Source organism: Felis catus, chromosome F1 (genome assembly GCF_018350175.1).
Source record: "Felis catus isolate Fca126 chromosome F1, F.catus_Fca126_mat1.0, whole genome shotgun sequence".
In the NCBI taxonomy this organism is placed as follows: domain Eukaryota; kingdom Metazoa; phylum Chordata; class Mammalia; order Carnivora; family Felidae; genus Felis; species Felis catus.
Genome location: NC_058384.1, coordinates 63,765,837 through 63,792,569, shown reverse-complemented (window position 1 = coordinate 63,792,569; position 26,733 = coordinate 63,765,837). Strand labels below are relative to the sequence as shown.

Sequence of the window (26,733 nt, the reverse complement as noted above, 5' to 3'; positions counted from 1 at the left end):
AGCCCAGGAGGTAGAAGAGGAGAGAAAGGGAGGGAGAGGAAGGCAAGGAATGCAGGGATTTGAAGGCATTTCTCCAGAAACTTGAAAAGTCAGAAAATTGGGTCCAACTTCCTCTTCCACCAATAAAGGAACAGAAGTGTATTATTTATTTTTTTTTAAGATTGTATCTTTTTTCATTTAAAAAAAATTGTTTATTTAAATATAATTTATTGTCAAATTGGCATCTGTGCAACACCCAGTGCTCATCCCAACAGGTGCCCTTCCTCAGTGCCCATCCCCCACTTTCCCCTCTCCCCCACCACCATCCACCCTCGGTTTTTCAGTATTTAAGAGTCTCTTAGGGTTTGCCTCCCTTCCTCTCTGTAACTAAATATGTTTATTTATTCTGAGAGAGAGAGAGAAAGAGCACAAGCGAGTGAGCACAGGGGAGGGGCAGAGAGAGAATCCCAAGCAGGCTCTGAGCTGTCAGCACGGAGCCCTGGTTGGGGCTCAAACTCACCAACCAGGAGATCATAACCTGAGCCGAAATCCAGAAATGGATGCTTAATCAACCAAGCCATCCAGGCACTCCTCTTAAGTTTTCATTTATTTTTTTCAGGAATCATCCCGCCCAACGTGGGGCTCAAACTCGCAACCCCAAGATCAAGAGTTGTAGGCTCTACCGACTAAGCCAGCCGGAGCCTCAAGGAATAAAATTTTAAGACAGCAAACTTAGGAAGTCAGAACCCTGGCATGTAAATATTTGAAAAGTCTGGAAGGATATGCATCAAACTATGCCCCGCACCAGAGAGAAGGCACATACACACTGTGTTGAGTTTTGTCAGCAAGTGTGTGTTTCTCATTTTCCTTAACCAATTAAATTTTGTTCAGTCCAGCGTGGGATCAAAGGACGGTGTTGCTAGAAGCCGGGGCCTGTCTTTGGTGTAACCTCACACTTGTAACCTGTGTTTGACACACCTGTAGGCATGAAGGGTGACATCTGTTCGGTCCCTCGATGCCTGGAGCTGCCCTTTCCTTTCCTCAACCCAGTGACGAAGCCTGAGGGAGGGCAGGTGGGGGCTGGGGACCCGAAGGACAGGGGCAGGGGCGGGCAAACTATGGCCATCAAGGACTAGATAGTAAAAATGTTGGGACTGGAAGAACATAGAGTCCCTGTGACAACAATGCCACCATTTTACACAAAAGCAGTCACAGACAACGTGGAAAAAACAGTCATGGCAGCAAGGCCAAGCCAAGCCCCAGTCGGCTGCCCTCTGGAGCAGTGGTTCTGGCCCCTGACTGCACATTAGAATCATTTGGGGTGGGGGGTTGTGGGGGGGGGGTGAGAGGGGCGCCTGGGTGGCTCAGTCGTTTGAGCATCCAACTCTTGATTTCAGTTTGGGCCATGATCCCAGCGTCGCGGGATCCAGCCCCATATTAAACAACACTTAAAAAAATCACTTCGGGGGCTCATAAAACCACCACTCCCCAGGTCTCACCCCCAAGATTCCAAATCTGGAAGGGCACCCACACTTTTTTTTTTTTTTTTAGGTACCAACTGATTCTGATGTGCATCCTGAGCTGAAAACAGTTGTTCCAGGAGAATCATCCTCTCAGGAAACTGCAGGGGGTTGGGAGGTTGGGGTGGGGGGTGGGGGGGGTGGGGACAGAGGATGCTGGAGAAGGACCCAGGGCTGAAGTGAAGTCTAGATTAAGATTGGGAGTGTTCGCCGTGCACCTGACAAACTAAGTGCTTCCAATGCTTCGAGTAAACGGTCTTTATTTGATGCCTTTGCGCGCAGTTACGGTGGCCGCGGTGAGGAGGGAGAGGGGGCCGTCAGTAAGCCGCCTTCTACCTAACCTTCTTTCTGGAACCATTCTCTATAGGCCCCTGCGTAGTTGCGAGCCCTGTGGAGACAAAAGGGGGAGGGGGTGAGGGAAGGACAGGCCCGGGAGGCAGTGCCCAGTCACCCCCAGCCGGCGATGCACGCCTCCCCCATACCCTGTGTATCCAAGGCCCTGGGCCAGCTGCGTGGCCCGCAAACCCCGCTTGCCCATCTGGCAGAAGAAGATGAGATTCTCATCGTCCCGCTTCGGCTTCTCGGCGGAGTACAAAGCCTGGAAAGCGGCGGGCTCCATTTGCAGGGCACTTTCCAGCTCAGACACTGGGAGGAGTCGAGGGGACAGAATGGGAAGCCGGGGACTGGCCCCTGCGGCCCGAGCGCGTCTCCGGAGCGCCCCCAAACCACACCCGGTGACCACGCCACACCCCAACCTCAAGGACAGGGCAGGCCCGCCCGCGCAGGAAGGCGGCCGCCCACAGCTGCACGGGGGCCACCTCCCCTGCGCGAGGAGGAGCGACGGGCGGGCGCCCGGCCTCGGGGAGGTCAAGCGCGGAGCAGCGGGTCCGCCCCTTCCTCGCCGCCTGCGATCCGCTCAAACTGGAAGGGCCGGTTGCGCTGCCAGGATCCGCCTCCCACCAGCGCTTCTCCAGGAAGTCGGGAGGTGGGTGGGTGCGGGCGGCTTAAGGCAAGGCGGGACCCCCGCAGCCGTGCCTCCCCCACGCCGCCCTAGACGCCCCTCCTGCACGGCCTCTAGGCCACCCGCGCGGGCGTCCCCTCGGCCCCATACCCGGGATGTTGAGCGCCCCCGGGATGGTCCCCGCTGCCGCCTCCTCCCGAGATCTCACATCGATAAGCCGGGCCCGGCCCGAGGCCAGGAGCGAACGCAGTTCAGGGAGCGAGACCGTGGGCGCTGAGGAGGGAGGCACGAGAGCCTGGAGCGGAGCGCGGCGCCCCAGCCCGGGAGCGGGAGCGGGAGCGGGAGCGGGAGCGGGAGCGGGAGCGTGCGGACCTCCGCGCCCCCCGCCGCCGCGCCTCCTCCCGGGGGCTCCGCGCGCTCCCGGGGGTCGGGGCGAGGCCCCACGTCTCCCCGCAGGTACCTCCGGCCATGGCCCGCGCCGCGACGGCGAGCTGCAGGAATGCGGCCCCGGGCCGCCCCCTCCGTGCCCGCAGCATCTCCCCCGCCTCCCGGAGCCGGGACCGGAACCGGAAGCGAAGGCACCGCCTCCCGATCTGCCCCTCGGCACCTGTTCGCGCGCGGTACAGCTGATACCCGCGCGGGCCCGAGATTCTTGCGACTGCCCGGCGCGGACGGTCAGGCTTGGCCCAGGCACCGGGACTCAGAGTCATGAACACGGGAGTGGCACCCCACCCTAACCTGGGCCGACCAGCCCTTCCTGGGCAAAGTGCAATGTGCCCCCCCCTCCCTTCCGCCCTGGGGCCCACAAAAAGGAAAACCAGGAGAGAAATGTGGCTCTGAACATTTTATCTTTAAAAAAAAAAAAAAAAGAAAAGAAAAGAAAGTAAAAGAAAAACCGTCCCCACAAGGGGAAGGCCCCAAGTGGGCCCCTGTCTGTTGTTCTCCCCGGCTCCAGAGACTTCTGCATAGGCCTTAGATGCTTGCCGGCCAATCTCCTCTCCCCGGGGGCAGCGGCCGCTGCTAAGCATCCTTTTCCCCACTTCTTGCTAAAGCCTGTTCCCCAGAGTCCTCAGGTGCACATCTGAGCTCCAGGGTGAGGAAGAACCAGTGGAAGAGAGCGCCAGAGTCCTGGGGCAGGCCAGAGCATCACTCGTTAGCGGACCCTCTGCTGGCACTCTAAGCGAGCACGGGGCAAGCTCCCCCCACCCCCGGTTCTGTGTGTCCAGTATCCAGCATGGAGACAGCACATGCATGCGCAAGAGGGGCACAAGGGCCCAGGGGCTGCATGGCGCGGGGCTGGGCAAGGCTGTCCGCGCCCGCCCACGCGTGTGTTTCACACCACTGCAGGCTGCTCGATCACAGGGCCTCAGTTCAAAGCCACGCCTTCTGACTCCCCCTGGTCCCACGCAGAAGTGGGCAGTGAAGGAAAGGGGCACGGGGTTGGCCTGCTGCTCCTGGGCTATCTGTAGTTCTCAGAAAGGGGCTGTAGGGCCCAAAGCCCCGGAGTCCCCAGAGTTAGTTGCTGTCATTCTTAATGACGACCTCTACTCCGTGGTGCCGCAACTGAGCTCGAAGCAGCAGGTTCTTGTTTTTGAGATCTTCCACCTGACGCGGAAAGGAGGCGATGAGGAGAGTAAGTCGAAAAGTTGGCACTTTTCTGACCTTCTTCAGGCATCCACTAGTGAGGGGAAGAGGATGAGGCCCGCTCTATGGAAACCAAAGGAGGGAGTCCCAAACTGGCTCAGGGGCCCTGGAGTCGAGGAGGGCTGTACGGAGGACAGGGGTCTGACCTGCTGTCGAAGCACATCATTGTCCAGCTGTAGCTGGTCAAGCCCTTGCAGCTCCTCAGACAACCGGTGGTTGCTCTGTCGAAGCTCCTGGATATAATCACAGGCTTTGGAGAGAATCCCACCTTTACTCTGCAAGAAGAAGCCAACAAAATGAGGACTGAGGTGCTCCCTGCCTGGCCTTCCTAAAGCACACACACCCCCTGGGCCTCGTTTTCCCCTAAGGACGGTGGGGTAACCTTTCACAAGGACACGGGCAACCTCAGAGAGAGAGAAGCACGGGTTCCTGCCACGTGTGCCCTCTCCACCATTTCGGCAGACGATACCAGGAGACAGAACCCAGGCATCCGGCCCACTCCCGGGGCCCTCCCGTGACCTGGCCAGACTTGGTGCTCTCCATGGAGCAGTCTGGGATGATCTTGGACAGCTGCACAATCCAATTGTTGATCTTGTCTCGGCGGCGGCGCTCGACTGTGGGGCAGAGCGGAGGTCAAGGTGACTCTGTGAGAACCCCCCCCCCACCAGCCCTGTCCAACTCCCCAAGCTCTCTCGCTCAGACACCACGCTGTCCCCAATGCCACCAAGCAGTACCCACCTTCATTATGCTGAGCCCTGCGTTTCTCATCCCGAGTGGTCCGCGGAGCTTCTGACTTCCTGACGACAGAGCCCAGGGCGGCCAGGGTAAGGGAAGGACGAGAGAGAAGATTGGAGGTGGGGTTAGGGGACGACACAGGAGTTGGCGGGGATCAAGAACACCACGGCAGCCGAGAAGAACCAGGGGTCACTCACGGGGAATAAGGGTGAGTCCTTGGGGCAATGGAGCGCTGGCTTCCTCCCTGCAACACTTCTTGTGGCGACATCATCACAAAGAATTGGCCTGTGAAGATGCGGGGTCGGTTCTGTCAGGACGTGGGACCAGGAACCTCATCGAGCTCTGAGGCCAAGGCCCTAGGATCCTCTAAGGACACACTTCCTCCTGCTGGAAGGGCAGCCCCAGACTCACTGCCTGCCCGGGTCTTAGCGATCGTTAAGGGGTCATGAGGAAAGGCCCCCTGCCCCCAGCCTTGTCCCTCCAGCCGCACCCTCACATGTCTCACCGGTGCCGGGAGGGGTCGCCTGCCCCAGCAGTGCCTCTGAGCCCTGCGTCGTGACAACCGCGGCCGCGCTCCCCGAGGTGGTACCCGCGGCCCCATCGCCCACGGCAGTGCTGGGGAAGTAAGTGTAGTGCGTCTCGGCAGCTGTCCCCTCGGCGTCAACCGTATCGTCACTGGTGAATGCACCCTGGATCACCGCCTGGGAAAGGGAACATGAGAACAAAGTTCAACGACAGTCAGGTACTTCCCACCGAACTACTCACTGCATAGCTCCTATCCCCAAGAGGAAGGAGGGAGAAATATCGAGAAAGGGAGAACCTAGCACCTTGGGACAAAGCAGCCCCAGGTGCCTCACCGCCCCCAGCCCCAGCCCCAGCCCCAGCCCATGGGCTCAGCTTCATTTTCCTCCGCAGAGCTCTGGGGCCCCCTCCCCAGCCCATACCCTGGTACCTGGGTCATGGACTGAGTGGCAGGATAGCCACTGATGGCGCCAGTCCCCTCAGTCTGGCCATCCAGCTGCCCCTCAGACACCTGGATCACCCTGTACATCACCTAGAAGCAGGAGGAAAGGGAAGCGGTGGGGAGGGAGAGAGAGCAGGAGAGTAAATGCTGGGGACCCCAGGACCCTCATAAAGCTTCTCTCAGATAATGCCCCAAAACAAGAGTGCGTCAGAGACAGAGATTCAGCCACTCTCCCCTCTTTCCCCAGAAGTTTCAGCACGGGCCCCCCCCCACCCCCAATCCCTACTCCAAACCTCATCCTCCAAGCCCCTCCCCACCCCACAGGGGTCCACGCCTTCGCCCCACCCCCACCTCCAAGCCAGGTCTCCCCCTGAGGGTTCGATTACCTCCCTCAACCCCAACCCCACGTAACACCTGCAGGCGCCTGGCCCCCTCCCTTACCTGGCCCCCATTCTCAGTTCGGAAGACGTACTTGACGTTGGGGTCAGGGAAGGTGGCAGCTGACTGGATGCTGGCAATGGCCACGCTGGTGGGGTCCTCCCCAGTTGCCACCGCTCCTGAATTAAAAGAGCGAAGGAAAACTCTGCGAGGTATGGACTTTCTCCCTCTGTTCCACGAAGGACAAGGGTGCACGGGAGGTGCGCCCACGGCGGGGGGGGCGGGGAGGGGCCACGATGGGCTCTGGGTCTCAGGTCTGTTTCTACCACTCACCTTCCTGAATCTGCACTGTCCCCTCTTCCGCTTCAGCTGTTTTCTGCTGCCTGTTTGTGGTGGGGGTGGGGGTGGGGGGGTGGGGGGAATAAGGCAGGAAGTGAATAAAAAGCTCACTGACCCAGTTCCATGTGGCTCCCAAACTCCCATGGCCTTCCCAACAGATGCCGGGTTAGGTTAGAATAACAATCTAACTGGTATTTACTGAGTGTTTATTGTGTGTGCATAGCACTGAACTCAGCACTGAACACGCGTTATTTTAGCTCACACGAAGAACAGCACGATGAGCTACGCAGCGTCACTTGCGTTTTGTAGATGGGGAGCCAGATCACAACACTAGTAGGTGACGGAGCTGAAACCGGAATCTAGGTCTGCCTGACTCCAGAGCCAGTGCTCTCAGCCGTTCTGCGTCCTCCCCGGCCTCCCACCTCCCGCCCCAGACCCTACCTCTTCTTCACTCACCCCTTCATCTCTCTGTAAGGGGGCACATCCAAGGAACTGGTCCTTCTTTGGAAGCCTTTGTATCTCCCGCCTCACAGGCCAGAATGTTAAGTCCTGGTAGAAATCAGGGAGTTTGCGGTGAGGCCAAGAAACTGAACAGCCTGTTTCAAGAAGCCGGGCTCCTTAGGGGTGCCTGGGTGGCGCAGTCGGTTAAGCGTCCGACTTCAGCCAGGTCACGATCTCGCGGTCCGTGAGTTCGAGCCCCGCGTCAGGCTCTGGGCTGATGGCTCGGGAGCCTGGAGCCTGTTTCCGATGCTGTGTCTCCCTCTCTCTCTGCCCCTCCCCCGTTCATGCTCTGTCTCTCTCTGTCCCAAAAATAAATAAAAAACGTTGAAAGAAGCCGGGCTCCATGAAGACTCAGCCAGGAACAAAGTGCAGTCATCTACAGGGGACAGTTTCCTCCGTTCTGATGCTGAGAAGTGGGCTACAGTACTTGAAAAAGTAACTCTACAAATAGTGCTCCTCGGCCCTCACGATCACTCCAAGTCATGTGGGCACTGGTGCTTCTTCCCGCTTCTCAGCCACATACCGTACCAAGAAATTTCTGTTTTCAAATCTAGGAAGGGGACACCCGAAACCCACTGCTATTGGCAAACCTCCCTGAACCATAAAGAACATCCGTGGCCCCTGGGCCTCATTCTGCGGAGCCCCTTGGGCTCTTGTTTTGGGGTGTCCAGATTTGTGTCATCTGTTAAAGACCCTAGAGTCCAAGCGTGTCCTCTACAAGCCCCTTCTATTTTCCTCACCAAGCCTTCCCGGTGGAACAACAGGGTTGCTAAAATGTTGCCATGACAACTCCAAATCAACTGAATCCCAGCAAGAAGGGGGAAGAAAAAAAAAAACCACTCCAGGCTCAAGGTTCGGGAAGGAGAGACAATGGAAAAGGAACTCATTTGCAAGGTGCCCGCCTTAGGACCCTGACACCCGGCCGGAGGGCAGGAAACACAAAGAGCGGAGAAGACAAACGTCTCCAGAAAGATACAGCTACACGTACAAAACGACAAAACGATCCCCGCACGAGAGGGTAGGCTTTTTGGTCAAAGGTCCCCCAAACCTCTCCTATCCAAGGGAAATCTTCAGCGGATGATTGAAAAGCCCGCATCGAAGGAAAGTATTGACCGAAAAGAGAAGAAAAAAAACCCAACCAAACAAACAAAAACAAAGGGCGAAGAAAAAAAAAAAAAAAAAAAAAAAGAAGAAGAACCGAAAGCGAAAGTGTCCGGAGGAAGCAGCGCAGCGAAGATCCCAGTCCCTAAGGGGAAGTAGGACCAGGGTTTCGGGACCACCTACCTGTCCATCCTCAAACCTACGGAGGAGGTGCCCCTCCGAGGCTTGCTGCGCTGACTGCAGGAGGAGGCGATGGAAGAGACGGCAGGGCACAGGAGGCGTCTCTATCGCCCACAGCTGTCAGCCAGGGGCAGCCTCGGAGGACACCCAGCAACGGGGTCAGGCCGCTTATTCAAATCTTAGTTGGACATCCGGAAGCATTTCCTGAGCATTAGGGGATGCGACACGGAAACGCGGACGGGATGTTGTGGCGTGCACGCTCGGGCCAGCAGGGCCCAGCAAGAGCCCCTGCTACGTCTGGACACAAAGGGGAGAACGACCAGGTCCCGAAAGAAGTCGGGCGCCCGACCTTGCCCAAGAACGCGGCGCGTCCCTGCAGGCCCGGCAGCCAGCAGGCGCGAGCCCGCGAGCCCGGGAGCCCGCGAGCCCGGGCGGCCGCCGCGCTCCCTCGGCGGCCCGGCGCTGCGCTCGGCGGCCCGGAAAGGGCTCGGGGCTCGGCGGGCCCGCGGTCCCGGCCCCGCGGCAGGCAGCGCAGGAGGGCGGGGACGCGCGCGCTCGGGGGCGGGGAGTGCGCTCGGCCCACAAAGGGGGGCGGGAGAGAAAGAACCGGGCTCGGCCCCCTCCCGCAAAACAAAGGCTTCCTCCCCGGGAGGTCCGCCACCTGAAAACGGGAACAAAATCCACGCTGCCCTGCCCGCCGGCCCACCCAGTCCCTAGACTCCCGGCTCGCGTCCCGTCCCGAACTCACCGGCCAAGGCCGCCTCAGCCGCCGATCTCCCCCGACCGTGTTCTCCCTCTCCGGACTCGGAGAGCTCCATGGACGGCCGCTCATGCGCACTCCCGGCCTGCGGCCATGTTGCTGAGGGGCGGAAGTGTCTCTCTCGACCCGCCCAGGCTCTGAGCGGCCCCACTTCCGGTCGTTCCCGCTTGAGGAAAGAAGCGGTTGGGTGGGGGTGTCGCCGGGGCGCAGAAGAAGTCACTTCCTGGGGTCCGGGGAGAGTAACACTGGAGTATTTGTGGCATTCGGCAAGAACGGGAGAAAGACGACTGATGCGTGCTTCCATCTTTCTGCGGGACAAGGCGTTTTTAGGGGCAGAAGGGAGGGAGGTTGGCTTAGATCAAGGGAGAGACGTCGGACGGAGGCGCCATCTTTAACAAGGGCTACTTGGGAGGCCATCTTGGGTCGGGACGCTTTTTTGCTGTCCAGTGGAGACGAAGATAGATTTGGGTATATTCCTTTGTAGTAGCGTCCGCAGTTGCTCACCCAAAGACCACCCCCCCCCCCGAACTTCCAGTTTTTGTGAGGCCCTCCGTTTCTGTGAGAGGGATCTTGGTTCCCATTCCTTCTTGGTTAAGACCTACTCTTAATGGATTTGGAGCAGTGTGGTGTGATCCGAAGAGTTTAGCCTCTGGAGCCAGACAAACTCGGATCTCAAACCTGCCTCTGCCGCTTCTTACCGCTGAGAACATTGGCAAGCCTTTTGACTTAATTAGCCTCAGTTCTCTCATCTGTAAAATGGAGACACCAATACCAAACTTACCGAATCGTTATACGGACTAAGTAAAATCAAGGGTATAGATGTTACGCTCGTAGAATACCTCGCCTTTACTGGTAGGTCATGAGCATTATGTAAATAGAAGTTTCTCTTCCCCATTTCCTGACCACCATGAACCCAGCTCTAGTTTCTAGCCACAGGTCTCCATGACGACAACTGAGGAAGAGCACCCTAACAACAACAGCAAGAAGACATCTTGCCAAATATGAAAATGTAATACCCGTCACCTAAGACTCTAGTTAAAAAAAACAAAACAAAACAAAAAAACATGAGGCTTCACACTGTGTAGGTATAAAAGTACAACTTTTATTCCGAGGCTGCTTCTTACTAGGACGGAACATATGGCCCCAGCCTGTCTGGAGAAGCAGTCCCAGGGCCTGAGTTATGCTATTCCCCTTCCTTGAAATAGAGGAGGAAGTCATTCCAAAGGAAAAAGGAGAAGCCAGGGAGATCTGCAGAAGATCTCTCTTCCTAAAGGCGACTGGAGGCAGAGGGTGGGGATGCTGGAGAGGGAGCCAGTCCCTCCCACACACTCTGAGGACTTCAGAGAGCTTCCTTGACATGGTCCTCCTAATCTGGAGCTAGGAGAGTCAGGAGGTACCCAAGGGTCCAGGAGCAGAATAAGGATGGGCAACTCAGAAGTGTTGATGGGTGATAGCCTCTGACCTGGCCCCACCCTCCCCTCCTCCACCCTGGGCTTCCATGAAGGGAAGTACACAGCCCCAGAGGAGGCAGGAACTTAGCTGGAGTTCCCTCTTCATTCTTCACTTTGAGAGACCTCTTAAGTTTTCTGCCTACTCTTTGTTCCCTTTGACCAATGACCCCGCTCCTTGGTGATAGGATCTCGGTGACTTTCTTGGGAATATCCTAAGGGATAAGTGCTTTGTGTCTGAGACAAGCTCAAGTAAACCAACGGAGGCAATGCTTCCCACAATCGAAAAGAGAAGCTGGAGGGTCAAAGCCTATGGTGTTGGACACTCCAGCTGCTCAGGCTGCAGGAGAAACAGCCGGTCTGGGAATCTGGAGATTCAAGACACCTTACTGTCCCCTTTGCCCAGCACTGTGGTCCTACTCACAGTCCCTCACCTCTCCCAGGGTTGGCCTGTGTTTCAAACGCATATGATCGGCGCTGGGGGGACAGAAGAGGGTCGGGGGGCTGGGGTTCCCTGGGGGGCAGACTAAGCCGACTCCGGTGTCCAGACCCTTCTGTGTCTTCGGGTGGGAGCTCCAGGCAGCTAAGTGGCCGAGAATAGGCAGGGATCACACTACACGGGGAGGTTCTGGGGATGAGGCTGTAGTCCCCACCCCCCGTACAGGTCTGGGTCCGCCGAACTCCCTGAGCCTCAGTCCTCTGGCGGTCCCGGGCCAGGGCCACAGCAGCATCAAAAGAAAGACTGCCCCCATTCCTCCAAGAGGAACGGGAGGCTCGGGACCCCCAAGCCCTTTCCCCAGGAGTCCCATCAAGCCGGCCAGGCCTCGGGCATGGGTTTGCAGGTGCCACGTGGATCTTGCTACACATCGCACTAGGCATCTTGGCAAATTGTGGTTTGGGGGGCACCACAGGCACAGAGCGGACCTGTTGGACCTGAACCAGGCTGGAAGCCAGGCGCATGCCCACACCACCGGCTGAGCCAAGAGGACAGGGACACGGGTTGCAGCCCTCTGGACCGAGCGGCCCCTCGGGCTCCATCTCCTGTGGCCGGGGTGGCTGCGGGACCGCCTGTTCTGCCTCAGAGGACTGGGGGCTGCCCTCTTCGGCACTGCCAACCTCCAGGGGCTCTGCGTGTGACCCTTCAGGAAGGGCGTCCTTCTCTACACGGCCACCTCCAGCACGCTGGTCTCCCTCACGCTCCCCATCCCCACTCTCCTGTTCCTTGCTGACCTTCCCTGCTCCTCCTTCAGCTGCTGCTTCAGGGCTCCTGCCGTCTTCACCACCTCCTTGGGCTTCTCTTGCCCCTTGGTTCTCAGGCCCCTTCTGTCCTTTGGCCTCGTCCTCTCTGCCTCCGTCAGCCTCTCGTCTGTGTACAGCTTCCCAGCTCCCCTCGGCAACTTGGGTTTCCTGGGCCCCGCACTCCGGGCCCCTTCTGGCTTGTACCTGGGCTTCCTCTCCTTCCTCAGCCTCTTCCCCTCTCTCCTTGCTTGCTTTCTCCTCGTCTTTACCCTGCTCTCCTGTTCCCACCGCACACTTAGCTTCCTCCACACTGCCCTCCTCCTGCTGACCGCGGGACTCCTCTCCCTTGGCCTCTGGCTCTTCCCCACCCCCTTCCTTCACACTGACCATCGTCTCCTGGCTTTCCCCAGCCTTCCCTCCTCCCTCACCTGCTTCTCCATCCTCCGCCTCGCTCTCCGGACTCCCCTCAGCCTCCTCTGGGACGTCCCATCTGCCTTCAGGCTCTGCCTCCCTGTCCTCCCCACCTTCCCGGCATGCCTGCTCTCCCTCAGCCTGCCCTGGAGCCCCCTGTCCCCTGCATCCTGCTGCCTCTTCTTCCAGGCTCCCTGGACCCTCCCAGTTTGGGTGTTTGGGCCCCAGAAGGGGACTTAGGTCATCGTAGGCACTCAGGAAGACTTCCTCCCCACTCTCCTCTTCTCCTTCAGGCCCGGGGCCCGCAGAGTCCGGGGAACAGCAGCTGGGAGCCAGGACAAACTGTGCCTCATCCAGAGACAGGTCATCCAGGGGCGGCTCCACAGAGAACTCCTCCACCTGCGGGCATAGCACCGTGGCTCAGGACCAGGTCCGCCCTCTGGCCTCCCCAGCACCCCCAACCCCAGCACAGCTCCTTCTTACCTGAGGCCCGACTCTCAGGAGCTCCTCTAGGTAGCCCATCCCAGGGTCGTCCTCCCCAGGGGAGAAGGCTGCTCCTGCAGTTCCTGCCTTGGCCACCTCCCCATCTTCCACCCCCACCCACTCGGGCTCTGAGCTGCTTGAGTCCTCTAGGAAGGAGAAGGAATCCTGCACCTCCTGGGACAGGCAGTCCTCCAGGGCAGGGGCCACGTCCGCCGGGCCACAGTCAGCCGGGGGACCTGCGGCCGAACTTGCCTCCAACTTCTCACCTGTTGAGAGAAAGGTAGTCCCAGGAACACACAGGTCAAGACCAGCCTTGACCCTTTACAAAATGGATCTTCCTAGCGTTGCTACCGTATCGGGACCAACGCCCCCGGCATAGATTTGGCCTGTGGCCAGTGCTTTCAGACCAGCATCCCTACCTACTGGCTTATCGCTCCCGCCAGGTGCCAGGCACCGTCCTGTACGTTTTACAGTGCGCTGTCTTATTTCGTCCCCCCACGACACAGCCCCATAACGTAGGGGATTTATCCCCGTGTTACACGTGAGGAAAGCGAGACCCAGAGAGGTCTGTCCAAGGTCACGCAAACAGTGACTGGCACGGCCCAATTTTGAACCCAAGTCTGCTTAACTCTGTAGCCCGAGTGCTTCCCCGCTGCCCTGTGCTGCCTCAATACTTCTCCTCAGGGACGCTTCAGAACCTCTGAACTAACTCAACGGCAAATAGCTTAACCTAGGTCTCCAGTCCCACCGCTGTGACAGAAGCACAGCAACAATGACGGCGTCATAAGATCGCAAAAGAAGAAAACAAGCGAATGCCTGCAAAGTCCTTAACGCAGCACATGGCAAGCAGTAAACCTTCAATACATGTTAACGATTAGTGTTAATCCCATATTATCACCAGGATCTATTATACAGCCCCGCCTTGTACTCCGTGATCCCTACTGTCTGAGTCTGACCCGGACTCCCAGTCTCGGGTACATCAGTGATCTGAAGACTGCCGGGGGTCCTCTCCCTGTGGATCTCACAGAACCTGATAATATTACTGGATTCCCCACCCTCCCCCCCCAACCCGGAAGTCAGGGAGGCAGCCGAAGGAGACCACCCCGAGCCTGAGGACTGAGGCGTCTGCCATTTTCAGGACAGATACCTTGCATCAGAGCTTCAGCCTGGAATTCTAGTCCCTTCTCCCAGGCCTGGGAGATCCCCGGGGCCTCACCTGGGGGGCCGGGGCCGGGGCCGGGGCCGGGGCCGGGGCCGGGACCCGGGCCGGAGGCAGGGCTTGGCCGGGGCTGTAGGGCGGGGCACTCAAGGCCTCGGGTGAGCCTGGCCAAGGAGACGTTGGAGATGATGTTTGGGGGCACGTTGAGGATGGAGGTGATGTGCAGTGGGAGGTTGACGTTGTAGGGGTCCGAGATGTGGACTCCAGCACAGCGCTCTGCTCGGCTGCTGCTCCCAGCGCGGATCCCCGACCGGCCGGCCCGCGGCGTGCCTGGCTCAGAGTTGGTGCCGCCCAGCGCCTCCGGCTCCCGCTCCCGGTCACCCTCCGCCGCCTCCCCGGAGTCATTCTCCAAGCTGTCCTGCAGCAACGCGCTCGGCTGGGGATGGCTGGGTCCCGCCAGCCCCTCCGGCTCTGTGTGGGAGAGAGCGCAGGGCGGCAAAGGGGCCCGGACACCTCAGGAAGGCTCTGGAGAGTGGGCCCTGCCTTTCTCAAGCCTGAGAGTTAGGACAGCCTGGAAGGCACCGGGCCCGGCTTCCCTTGGCCACCGCTGCGAACTTTCCACAGTGACACTTACTTAGGAACCCCCCCCCTCCGTCCCTCCGGCCGTCCCTGCCCCTTCCCACAAACCCACACCCCGCTCTCTCCCCCTTTGTACGCTCATTTGAACACACCTGTTGATCAGATGATCAACTCACTATTGTAAACCCAACATCGGGTACTGTGGCTGGTGTATAATAAGCACTCATTACGTGTATATTTTTCTTTGAAATTAGCGAGCACACAGCCACGTGTACAGACCCACAAACACGCAGCAGTGCACACACAATGGTCTGTCTCATCCGTAACACTGCTATTCCCTTGCAGAGACACCCACACACGCACACGCGGGTGTTCGCCAGCCTCTGCATGCACGCGCGCACACACACACACACATACACACACACACCACGTGCACACCTGTACTCACCATCACTGACCCCAGCCGCAGCACTCAGTGAGTCCATGCTCTTGGCTGGCCGCAAAGTCCCCTTATCGGATTTGTCCTCTGCAAGACATGAATGTTTGTAGGGCCAGGGTCCTGCTCGCCTTCAGCAGAGCACCCCCCCCCACTACGTCCCTCCAGACTCACCTCTGTCCTCAGCGCCCCGCGGAAGTTTACGCTTGGTCTCATGGCCAGAGCGACCCAGATTGAAGATAGATTTCCACTTCCTGACCTTCAGAGACCCTTTCCTCCTGGAAGGAATGGAGAAATCATTGGGGTTGGAGCCTGGCGGTCAATGTCGGGGAGGAGGGCCAGGAAGGAGACCTTACTTGTGCTCCGCAATTTCAATGATAGTGTGGTAGGGCCGTATCTGCGGGGGTCCATCACCAGCCTGCAGGTTGCTAGGCAGATTGTAGGGCAGGGACCTGGGCATAAGGTCCTCGGGGCTGCCTGATGCCCGGGCCCCTGGAAGTGATCGCCATCCACTCTCCATTTCACCACCTAGGGAAAGAAGAGGAATTGGCCGGCCAAGAACAGAGATGACAGGGCACCTGGCTGGCTCAGTCGGTTGAGCATCCGACTTCGGCTCAGGTCATGAGCTCACGGTTCGTGAGTTTGAGCCCCGGCGCGTCGGGCTCTGTGCTGACAGCTCGGAGCCTGGAGCCTGCCTTGGATTCTGTGTCTCCCTCTCTCTCTGCCTCTCCCCTGCTCACACTCTGTCTCGCTCTCTCGCTCTCAAAAACAAATACATATTAAAAATTTTTTAATAATAAATAATTATAATAAATAATAAACATTTTTTAAAAAAGAGTTGAAAGAGGGCCTCAGCTCCCTGTAGAACCCTCCCACCCACCAACTAACCGCCAGGCTAAGGATATACTCAGAGGTCTTGGGAGACAGACCCTCTGTGTCTGGGCTCCTCAAGAGGGCGTCCTCGGGGACAAGGGTCAGGAGATCCCAGCACACCGGCCAGGTGGGCTGGGGTAGGAATGATCGGTCACTGGCCCCGAGAGCCAGGATGGTGATTAGAAGGTCAGGCTATGCAGGAGAGGTTTGCTCAAGGACGGACTAGGCCATCACCTCTCCAGGATCTTCTCCATGTGACCACAGCTGTGAGTCTCAGCTGTCTCATCTGCAAAACGGGGAGACTGAATGAGGTGGTCTGAGGCCCTCTGTGACCCTGACATGACTCCCCAGACAGACTGTGGTGGTGTGGTGGCTGGGAGGGACACTCACTGGAAAGGGCAGCGCCCCCAAAGAGCTGGTCCACATGTGTGAGGATAAACTCGACCACGATGGACTGCACCCGCACCTCCATGAAGGCTGCCGTCCCATTGAAGCCCGAGGCCTCTATGTCCTTAGACCTGTGGAGACGTGGAGTTATTCCCCTCCAGCCCCACCTCACTTCCCCGTCTGAATTCTCCCTAAAAATACCCCCACCCCCCCTCCCCTGCGTGCCCTTAACCTCGTCCCCACCTCTTAAACCACATGCATGATTCAAGCCTCAAATGCCTTCCTTCAGGAAGCCCTCTGGGAATTCACTCCCGTCAGAATTCATCTCTAACCTTTGCACGCGAGGGTGCCTCGTTATAATGACTCTCAGGACTTCTCATAGTCTGCCTTACCCCACGGGGGGGTGATATACAGGCCAGATCTCCAATAGACCGCGAGACGTTTGCTCGACACACCTTCAACAAGGACTCTGAGCTCGGGGACACGGCACCAGAAGACACAAGGCCTCGTGTCCAGTGGGTAAGCCCCGTCCCGCTCAACGTAATTGCGAAACCCCCTGTTTCTCACCGGGCTCTAGGAGGCCCCACCCCCCCCTCCCCAGGGCCACGCCCGTTCCTGGGGCAGCCTCTGGGGGCTGGGCTCTGCCAGGACCGCCTCCCCCCAGGCCGCTCGCACATGTGCCCACCTCAGCAGGTTGGGGGCCCACACGATGGCCAGGTTGCGGGCGTGCATGTTGGTCTGAGCACTGAACGAGGCCATGTGTACCAAGTGCCGCGTGAGGAACTCCAGGGTCCTGCAGAAGGGGGGCATTGTGGGCCGGGGGTCACACAGGGGACGCCCAGGGCCGGGGTCGGATTGAGGTCTGGGAGCCGGAAGGGAAGAGACAAATCGAGGCCCCAGGGTTGCGTGGGGCGTGGGGCGGCCCTCTGGGGAGGGAGGAACCCCACACACCTGTAGTTTGGGAGAGGGAGTTCTCCAAGCACCTCGAGGATCTTGATCAGACGCTCCGGCTCCAACTGCACTGCCACGGCCTCCTGGTGGGGAGGAAGGTTCAAGAACCGGGTCAGCCGGCCCGCGCCGCCCTTGCTTACTCCTCGGAGCACTGAGCCCAACCGTCGGAAACGGCCTGTGCTGCACCCCACCCCATCCCCCAGCCCAGCTCTTCGGAAGCCACGTGATGAGCAGACAGAGCCCAGAGCTCGGGGCCCACGGCACCCGCTGCTGGGCCTCAGCCCTGCCACCCCATAGCTCTGCGACCTCGAGCAACTCCCTGCCGCTCTGCCTTGGCCTCCTCCCCCGGTGCCGCTCCGGTACAGGAATACCTCCGTGGTCCCTCCCTGCGGGCGTTCCAGGGCCCGTGGAGTTACTCCGAGGTGCCCAGGGAGGCCTGCGCCCACGCGGTCCGGCCGGCGTGGGCTGAACTGCGTGGGCCGCTGCTCCCGGCTCCTACAACCCTATCGTGCTCGACAAAATGCAACTCACTGTTTAAACGCTACTGAACTCAAGAGAGCACTTTTGTCCTGCGTTCCCTCACTCAAAAGCTGTCCAGCATCCAGTCCGCTGGTGGAGGCGCGCTCCGGGACAAGTTTTGACTTCTAAGAAGGGTTCTCCTTCTCTCCCAAGGAGGGAAGCTCTGGCCCGGGTGATTTCCCAGGGCCCTCTGCTCTCCGCCTGGGTTCTACGTCCCCCAGCCTCGTCCCTGCACCGTGCGTGAGCCGCAGGCCCCAAGGGAAGGAGGGGAGGCGAAGAGAAGAGGGGGGAGATTGGCGGGGGGGGGGTCTTCCTTTTCACGTGGTCTCTGTCATTCGGGATCGCCAGCACTCTGTCCGGCTGTGAACACCCACTTGGGACATCGGCGCCAGGACGATCACCCCTCAGCCTCGTCTTCTCCCCCCCCCCCCCCCCGGCCTCTCAACTCACAGCAAACTTGTCATAGAGCCGGTAAGTGAGCAGAGGGTCTGGAAGTTCCCTGAAGTAGGCCTTTAACAGGGAAGAGACACAATGGATGTCCTGCAGGTAAACATCTCTCCGCAGGTCCGGCTTCCGCTCTGCCTCAAACTCCTGCCTGGGGAGGTGCGGAGTGTGAGGAGTGGGGGAAGGGGGGTGGGGGGGGCAGTGGGAGAGGCGGGGGCTGTGCGGGTGGGTCCGGGCAGGGTCAGCGGTCAGCAGGCTCGGGACTTGGGAGGAGGACGTCGGGGCGTGTGTGTCCGTGAGGCAGCAGACGCAGGTGCACCTGTCACGGTGCCCGGGGGGTGTGCAGGCGGCCGGGTGGGTAGGGAAAGGGACCCGTGCGTGCGGGCACAGGGAGCCGCGCGTCGGGGATGGAGCCGCGGGGGGTGAGCGGCAAGGCAGGGGGGCGTCCGAGCCAGTAAGGGCGCAGGGGTGAGCCTGCACATGCTTCTGGGCTCGTGAAAAGGTGGAGGGGACGCAGATCTTGGAAGGAAACGTAAGTGTAACTCTTCGAGGTTACAGCCAACAGGTTCTCAGATAAGACGCCAAAAACACAAGCGGCCAAAGGACAAACAGATACACGGAGCGTCACGTGACAAACTTTTGGGCGTCAGAGGACAGTGTCCCGAAAGCCAGGACAACCCACAGAATGGAAGAAAACACGTGCGAAGCACAGATTTGCTGGAGCGTTTAGTATCTGGACCGTGTGAAGAATTCTTACAGCTCAAAGGAAACAAATAACCCAATTTAAAAATGAGCGAGGAGGCGGGGAGGTGGGGGGAGGGGTGGCCGGGTGGCTCAGTCAGCTGAGCATCTGACTGTTGATTTCGGCTCGGGTGGTGATCTCATGGCTTCGTGAGTTCAAGCCCTGCATCCGGGTTTGCGCACTGACCACAGAGCCTGCTTTGGATTCTCTCTCTCTCTTCCTCTCTCTCTGCCCCTCCCCGACTTGGGCTCTCTCTCTCTCTCTCTCTCAAAAAGTAAATGGACAAACTTAAAAAAACAAAAACAAAACGAGCAAGGGAGGGGCGCCTGAGTGGCTCAGTCGGTTAAGCATCTGACTTCAGCTCGCGTCAGGATCTCACAGCTCGGCTGGTAAGTTCGAGCCCCGCATCGGGCTCTGGGCTGACGGCTCAGAGCCTGGAACCTGCTTCGGATGCTGTGCCTCCCTCTCTCTGCCCCTCCCCTGCTCACACTTTGTCTCTCTGTCTCTCTCTCTCAAACATAACTAAGCCTCAAAAAAATTAAAAAATAAAAAGATCTACAAGGGAGTGAGAAGCACACAAGATGTTCGGCGTCATTGGCTGTTAGGGAAGATGCAAATCCAGGTGAAACACGACTTCCCATCCGCTGGGATGGCCGGCGGGATGCGGGGAAATTGGAGCCCTCGTGCCCGGCTGCTGGGGGTGTGAACTGACGCTCGGCCACGGAAAACGGTCCGGCCGCTCCTTAAAAAGTTCGACATGTGGGGGCGCCTGGGTGGCGCAGTCGGTTAAGCGTCCGACTTCAGCCAGGTCACGATCTCGCGGTCCGTGAGTTCGAGCCCCGCGTCGGGCTCTGGGCTGACGGCTCGGAGCCTGGAGCCTGTTTCCGATTCTGTGTCTCCCTCTCTCTCTGCCCCTCCCCCGTTCATGCTCTGTCTCTCTCTGTCCCAAAAACAAATGAACGTTGAAAAAAAAAATTAAAAAAAAAAGTTCGACATGCGACCCAGCAAGCCCGCTCCCACGTGTCTACCCCAGAGAACTGAAGCCGCCCGTCGGCACCAATGCCGGTGGGCGAACGTTCGCGGCCGCGCTGTTCCTCGCAGCCAAGAGGCGCACTGTCCATCGGTCGATGTACAGATGAGCCAAATGCGGTCGAGCCGGAAACGGAGGTGAAGTAGCGGCAGGTGCGACAACGTGCACGAGCCCCTGCAGGCCCGCCACGTAAAGAAGCCAGACACAAAAGGGTACGTAACACGGTTCCGTTTGTATGAAACGTCCAGAACGGGCGAGCCCCCGGAGCCAGGTGGTGGACCCGTGGCTGCCAGAGGCTGCGGGAAAGGGGAAATGTGGAGCGACTGCTTTGGGGGTTGATGAATGTTCTGGAATGAGTGGTGATGGTGGCATGCCTGGCCTTGTGAATACACTAAAAATCGCTGAGTCGTACGTATTTACTTTTAGTGTTATTTTTTTTTTGTTTATTTAGTTTTGAGAGAGAGAGAGAGAGAGAGAGAGAGAGAGGCAGGGGCAGAGAGAGAGGGAGACACCGAATCGGAAGCAGGCTGCAGGCTCCGAGCTGTCAGCACAGAGACCGACGCGGAGCTTGAACCCACAGACCGTGAGATCATGACCTGAGCCGACGTCGGTCGCTCAACCCACTGAGCCCCCCCAGGCGCCCCTGCGTCGTACATGTTTAAATAGTGAGTTTTGTGGTGTATGAGTTATATCCAATTTTTTAAAACTGGGTGGGCGTATATGGGAGTGGAGACATGCACCTCCTGAGGAGACTCCAGAGTCCACGCTTCCTTCTCCCCGCTTCCCTCGCCCCTCCTGGCCCACGGAGCCCTCCCCTCCCTGCCTGACTCACCGGAGCTTCTGGATGTTGGAGGAGACCCCCGAGAGGCGGTAGATCCCATCTACTACCCCGTATTCCTCCACGAACTCTGCACAGCTCCTCAGCACCTGTGGCACTGGGGACACAGACGACACAGAGACGAGAGATCAGCCGGTCTGGGAGGACAGAGACCGCAGGGGATCTGAGAAATGGAAGCATCGGGGACGGGGGTTTGGGGAGACTGAAGGCAGAGCTCGCGGAATAGCCACCTGTCGCAAGGAGTCTCAGAGGGCCTCAGCCCCCGGTCTCTCCGTCCATTGGGTCCAGAGCCTCTGCGGAAATCCCCCAGGTGAGGGGGGAGCACACTGCCTGTCCAGACCGCCCACTGCTGCTAGAAAGTTCTGCCTTTTGTTGAGCTGAAATCTGTCTCTCTGTAATTACTAGCTGCTACCCCAGAATCTTCGAAGGGGCAGCAGTGTGCTTGGAAGGAGACTCGGAGTAAAAGGATGGGTCTTGAAAGTGCATTTATTTAGGGGCGCCCGGGGGCCTCAGTCAATGAAGGGTCTGACCCCGGATTTCGGCCCGGGTCACGATCTCACGGTTCGTGAGTTCGAGCCCCACATCGAGCTCCGTGCCGACAGCGTGGAGCCCTCTTGGGATTCTCTCTCTCCCCCCTCTCTCTGCCCCTCCCCTGCTCTCTCTCTCTCTCTCTCTCTCTCTCAAAGGAAATACCTAAACTTAAAAAAACAAGGAAAGTACATTTATTTAACACTCTATAGAAAATGAAGGAGCATGAGTTGTCCGGACCCACAAGGCGCAGGGCTGACGGGGACTGTTGTGAAGCCAGGAGGCCAGCGCGTGCATAGTAGGTCTGTCATAGGAAGGCGCACACGATCGCGGCAAACCTGCACACAGGTCGGCGCAGGAGAGAAGCAACGATGTGCCAAGCTCTGTGCATTAGGTATCCTAGTCCCCATTCTGCAGAGGGTCAGAGAAGTAACGAGGGCCCAGTATTACCAGCTAGCGCCAGGATTCCCATCCAGGGGCGCCAAAAGTTGCGTTCTCTTTCCCACCCTGGGCCCCCTCCCCTGTTGCCAGACCGTAAGCTCCTGAAGGGCAAGATCTAAGTGCGACCGGTTCTGTGTGTGTGTGTGTGTGTGTGTGTGTGTGCACCCTCTCTGAGGCCCAAACAGAATGTTACTGATTTTGACATCCCTCATGTTTTCTTTTTTCTTTTTTTGTGTTTATTTATTTTTGAGAGAGAGAGGGAGAGAGAGAGAGAGAGAGACAGAGCATGAGCGGGGGAGGGGCAGAGAGAGAGGGAGACACAGAATGGAAAGGAGGCTCCAGGCTCCGAGCCTTCAGCCCAGAGCCCGACGCGGGGCTCGAACTCACGGACCGAGAGATCATGACCTGAGTCAAAGTCGGACGTTTAACCGACTGAGCCCCCCAGGCGCCCCAACATCCCTCATGTGTTCTGACATGATGTCTCAGACTCGGGAAACCTTCCAACGCCCCGTGTGAAACCCTGTCTCCAGAAGGTTTCTCTTGCGAAAGCTTTCCCTGCCTTAAATCTTCTGCTCCATAAACACTTTGCTTCAGCTCAGCCTTCACTGCTCGGCCTACAGATGGAGGATAAAATAGAAACCCCTCAGCCTGGCGCCTAAGGCCCTGCAAAGGCCGGGCCCAGCTGCTCTCCCAGCCTCGGCTCCGGCTGCCTCTCCGACAAGCCCCAGGATCCGGCTCTTTGCTGCTCCGTGAACACGCCTTGGCCCCGTAACTCGTGTCGTTCCCTTGCCTGGAAACACCCTTCCCTCTGTCTTTGACGGGTGAACTCCGATGCGTTCGCCAAAACACGCCTCAAAGATCACCTCCAACTCTGAGCCCCTTGCTTGTATCTGTATCGTGGCACTTACCACACTTCGTTATCACTACTTTCCTTTGTGTCTCCACCTCTGAAAACCAGTGACATGTTCCCCAGCATCTAGCACGGTGTGGAAACAGCAGGTGCTCAATAGTGGTGTATTGACAACTCGGGGAAGAGAGCCGTCAGGTATGAGGATGACTAACATCCCCTGGAGGTTGAACTAGAGAATATTGCCCAAGACGAAACACTAAGTTCGATTCACCAAGACTTTCCAGAGAAATCCCTCTCCCGTGTCAGTGTCACGAAAAGCTGTCTCTCCTCAGCCATCTGGTTTTTTTTTTTTTTTTTTTTTTCCTTCTGGGCTTTATGAGTCTTAGACCTGATTATGTTCACCTCTTTGGTTACCAGGAAGCTCAGAGCCCACATCTAGAAACCATATAGAATCACCCGATACGCGCTTCTGGGCACGGATCTTGACCTTCCTCTCATTCCCCCTTCAACCCAATTCCCTCGGTCATTTTATTCTATGTTTTTGTAAAGTGTTAGCTTTTGGAATCATCCATGCCAAGTTCTTGGTGGGATGAAGTAATTAATTAGAGAAATACAGAATGAAGGAAATAATCAATAAACCCATTATTCACTATTGTAAACCCTCCTCATGTGGCCTGGTGTCCACACCCTTTGTTCCCCACCCTCACCCCAGAGCCAGGACTTGGGTGAGACAAGGAAGGTGCAGGTGCGGAATTTACGGAAGCACCCATTCCTAGAGCTGTGCAAGTGCCAACTGTGCACAAACACGACCTTCAGAAGAGCATGGAACTCTTGATCTCGGGGTCATAAGTTCGAGCCCCACATTGAGAGTACAAAAAAAATTAGTAAGTAAACTTTTTAAAAAAGGAAAGGAGGGAGGGAGGGAGAGAGAGAGGAAGGAAGGAAGGAAGCAAGGAAGGAAGGAGGAAAGGAAGAAGGAAGGAAGGAAGGAAGGAAGGAAGGAAGGAAGGAAGAGGGAGGGAAGGAAGGAGGGAAGGAAGGAAGGAGGGAAAGAAGGAAGGAAGCAAGGACAGAAGAAGGAAGGAAGGAAGAAAGGAAGGAAGGTAGGAAGGAAGGAAGAGGGAGGGAGGGAAGGAAGGAAGGAAGGAAGGAGGAAAGAAGGAAGGAAGGAAGGAAGGAGGAGGGAGGGAAGGAAGGAAGGAGGGAAGGAAGGAAGGAAGGAAGTTAGGAAGAAGGGAAGGAAGGAGGAAAGGAAGGAAGGAGGGAAAGAAGGAAGGAAGGAAGGACAGAAGAAGGAAGGAAGGAAGCAAGGATGGAAGAAGGAAGGAAGAAAGAAAGGAAGAAAGGAAGGAAGGTAGGAAGGAAGGAAGGAGGGAAGGAAGGAAGGAAGGAAGGGGGAGAGAAAAAGAAAGGGGCACTCTGGGTGCTGTGGTGGCCCTAGGTCGAGGGCTTCCTTAAATTTTGTGCCTTGGTCACCTCTCTTGCCTCACCTTAGTCCTGGCCCTACAGTTCACCATCCATCCTTCCACGACCTGTGCCCATTTGCCAGGGCCCCCTGACCTCAGGTTCCCAGCACTGAAGAAATGGGGTGGACCCTCCTCAGGTGCCTAGTGCCACACCAACTCTCTTGGCCGCCATGTTACTCCATTGACTCATAGATAGTCCGCTGTCACCCAAGGCCTAGGTCCTTTTCACATGAACTACATCCAAGCCAGATCCTCCCCATCCTGCCCTTCTCTGTTGATTCTGAATCTCCAGAAAAGGCCCTTAAAGAAGGTATTAGATAGCCTAGGGAGTCAGAGCCACGGAGGAGGTGGGTCATGGAGATGGAAGGAGAGATAACAGGCCGAGAGACGGGGTGGGGCGGGGGGAGTGTCAAGGAAATAGAGATCAGAGCCATGGCATCAGAGACGAAAGTAAGAGACAGGGCTGAGGTGATGGAGTCAAGGGCTGGAGACATCGGGGAATGGAGGCGGGGTCCGGGAGGAGGGCCCAGAATTTAGAGACTTCGAGGATCAGAAATGCTACCTGACCAGGGTAACAAAGAGATAAATGTTAGGAAAAGAAAGAACTCAATAGAGGTAGGGCTTGGGGAAGGAAGAGATGGCCCCCGGGGCAAGGAGCTGGGAGAGGGTGCTGAGACGGAGTGAAGACAGATGGAGAAAAACCAAGATCCTCAGGGAGGATAAATGAAGCAGAAACACTGACCGTGAGTCTTGGGTTGAAGAGAGAAGCCATCACTAGCCTCTCTCTGACCTTTCACTGTCCACCTGTCTGTGCCCAGGGAAGGGGTGGATAGGGAGAGGGGCCCGAGATCACTCCACCCTTGGGCTCAGGTGAGATGCTGGGGAAGGGAAGGGGGTGCTCCTCTCCTCCTCTGGGTCTCACTAGGACCAGGCCCCAGCAACCTTCCAGAGAACATGCCCCTCACCTGCTGGGAATGCAGACAGGCCAGGAGGGGTATACAGGAGTGGGGTCTGGGCCGGCTGGGGGTTCCATGTTTCAACATGGCGCTGGCGGGGGCCACGGGGAAGGGCAGCCCCAGGATGAGGAGACTGAACTGAGGGTTTGCAGAGAACTGGAAGCACATCAGCCCCCTTGGATCACGTGGCCCTTGCTTGGCCCAGAAGTCATCATTCTCAAGAGGAATCCCTTGTGAAGGAGTCAGCCCTGTGCTGGCAGTCAGGCTCTTCACGGTGAGAAGAGAAAGGCAGAGCAAAGCCTTCGGGACTTCAGCTCTTTGAGACTCTCTGGGGCCCTGGGTTTCCCTGAACGGAGGCCGGTGGGGATGGGGGCCCCTGGGGGAGGAGAAAAGGGGAAGGAGGTGTCTGGGGATGAGGGGGCGGGGCTACGAGCAGGAAATGAGCCGGGAACCACCATCACCCTCCCGGACTGAAGGCACCACAACCCAGAGCGGAGAAGAGGAAATGACAGATTGGGGTGGGGTAGGGTGGGGGGGGTGGAAATCGTGCCCTTCTCTGGGAGGAGCTCGGAGGGGCACAAACAAGCTGGGCTGGGCCACCGGGATACCTGTGTTCAATTTCAAATCAAGGCGAAGTTTGTGAGTGGCCACTCCATGCGGGGATGAGCCCGGAGTGGGCCCCCCGTCCTCCTGGCTTCTGAGCCCCTCCAGGGAACTCAGGGAGGCAGCTGACAGGCCCCACACCCACCTCCTTGCACCCTGCACCCCTGCCCTCCGACCAGCCTCGGGGCATCTCTCTGACCCTTCCCCGCAGCCCACATTTCAGCCGCTTCTGCCCTCGCCCCTCCACTCCCAACCCAAACCCGCTCCTCCTTTGCACAGGGAGAGTCACAGAGAGCGGCAGAGGGAGATGCCAACCCACACCCTCACCTGCGGCCCGGCAAGGCTGCAGAGGGCCCCGAGCCCTGCGACCACGGCCCCGGGGTGCTCTCCTCCAACCAGGAAACCCCCGTGCGCCCCAGCGCCACCCCCAAACTCTCCTGCCACCCTTCTCCCGTCCCCTTTCATTCAGACCCAAGGCCCGTCCATGGGCCCTTTCGCCATTCGTCCCCTGGCCCTGGCCCTGGCCCGCCGCCTCCCGTCCCCAGCAGTGATGGCTTCCCCTCTCTCTTGCCTACGCCTCTCGGTCTCCCAGCTCTCCGGCCTCCCCACCCACAGGTAGTTACACAAGGGGGCTCCCCTGTCTCCTCTGCCGCCGAGCCACATTTCCTGCCGCGTCTGCTTGACAGCCGCCTGGGCGCTGACCCCGAGCCGCTGCCCCTTCGCCACGGACACCTGGGAGCTGCCTCCGTCCCTGAGGCTGGACCGGGCGGGAGAGGCTCCGGGCCCCCCCACCCAACAGCAGCCCTGAGCCACCTCCTTACCCTCCTGGCCGGAACGCTGCAGCTGCTCCTGTAAGTCGCACCCAAACACCCTCTCCTTGGAGCTGCCCTTCTTCTTCCCTTTCTGCCGAGACTTCATGGCTGGAGCCCCCAGGTCCTGGCCCAGCCACCTCTCTGCCCCCCAAGACCTTTGCCCTACCGGTCCCCCATAGGATCCCAAGCCAGTCTTTGGGCTTGGCCCGGCCCCAGGGGGCAGGGCTCCGAACCAGGGCGGGGTGGAGGGTGGCCTGGGCCACGGGCCGCAGCTCGCGCCTCTGGGGGCCCCGGCCACACGGAAGCGGCCGTGGAAGAGGAAGCCGCCAGGACCCTGGCAAGAAGCTGTGTCTCGTGGCCCAGGCTGGCACTCGCCCCTCCGGCCCTGCTCAGCCCTGGGGGAGCAGGAAGCCGTGTGGCTCCTCAAACCCGCTTCCTGTTAGAGCATCTTTGCAACCACAGGGCCTGGGGTGGGG

At 58.4% G+C, this 26,733-nt stretch overlaps 3 protein-coding genes across 9 annotated transcripts; all 3 read right to left on the bottom strand.

Annotated features, from left to right (window-relative positions):
- Nucleotides 1-1,742: 1,742 nt before the first annotated feature.
- TSTD1 (thiosulfate sulfurtransferase like domain containing 1) lies at nt 1,743-3,221 on the bottom strand. 3 transcript variants are annotated; one of them, XM_023247884.2, is made up of 4 exons: nt 2,921-3,101; nt 2,611-2,733; nt 1,982-2,144; nt 1,743-1,887 (listed from the first exon to the last, which is right to left on the bottom strand). In XM_023247884.2, exons 1-4 carry the CDS (start codon nt 2,994-2,996, stop codon nt 1,836-1,838), a joined length of 414 nt encoding a protein of 137 aa, XP_023103652.1. In that variant the 5' UTR covers nt 2,997-3,101; the 3' UTR covers nt 1,743-1,835. The 3 variants fall into 3 exon arrangements, with proteins under 3 accessions (XP_023103652.1, XP_023103654.1, XP_023103653.1); XM_023247886.2 differs by lacking the exon at nt 1,982-2,144 and having other exon boundaries at nt 2,921-3,221; XM_023247885.2 differs by lacking the exon at nt 2,611-2,733 and having other exon boundaries at nt 2,921-3,124.
- Nucleotides 3,222-3,289: 68 nt separating this feature from the next.
- On the bottom strand, nt 3,290-9,206 carry USF1 (upstream transcription factor 1). 4 transcript variants are annotated; one of them, XM_019822306.3, is made up of 11 exons: nt 9,051-9,206; nt 6,977-7,069; nt 6,515-6,564; nt 6,245-6,360; nt 5,792-5,893; nt 5,345-5,540; nt 5,037-5,124; nt 4,843-4,901; nt 4,624-4,718; nt 4,251-4,379; nt 3,290-4,167 (listed from the first exon to the last, which is right to left on the bottom strand). In XM_019822306.3, exons 2-11 carry the CDS (start codon nt 6,982-6,984, stop codon nt 3,976-3,978), a joined length of 1,035 nt encoding a protein of 344 aa, XP_019677865.1. In that variant the 5' UTR covers nt 6,985-7,069; nt 9,051-9,206; the 3' UTR covers nt 3,290-3,975. The 4 variants fall into 4 exon arrangements, with proteins under 4 accessions (XP_019677865.1, XP_019677862.1, XP_006943092.1 ...); XM_019822303.3 differs by lacking the exon at nt 9,051-9,206 and adding an exon at nt 8,306-8,999; XM_006943030.3 differs by lacking the exon at nt 9,051-9,206 and adding an exon at nt 8,306-8,990 and having other exon boundaries at nt 3,290-4,065.
- A 938-nt stretch (nt 9,207-10,144) lies between these two features.
- Nucleotides 10,145-26,503, bottom strand: ARHGAP30 (Rho GTPase activating protein 30). 2 transcript variants are annotated; one of them, XM_003999580.5, is made up of 12 exons: nt 26,267-26,503; nt 20,596-20,698; nt 17,998-18,142; nt 17,029-17,111; nt 16,763-16,870; nt 16,081-16,208; nt 15,174-15,345; nt 14,992-15,095; nt 14,830-14,907; nt 13,860-14,273; nt 12,644-12,909; nt 10,145-12,559 (listed from the first exon to the last, which is right to left on the bottom strand). In XM_003999580.5, exons 1-12 carry the CDS (start codon nt 26,361-26,363, stop codon nt 10,931-10,933), a joined length of 3,327 nt encoding a protein of 1,108 aa, XP_003999629.2. In that variant the 5' UTR covers nt 26,364-26,503; the 3' UTR covers nt 10,145-10,930. The 2 variants fall into 2 exon arrangements, with proteins under 2 accessions (XP_003999629.2, XP_006943091.2); XM_006943029.4 differs by having other exon boundaries at nt 12,815-12,909.
- Between the last annotated feature and the right edge of the window lie 230 nt (nt 26,504-26,733).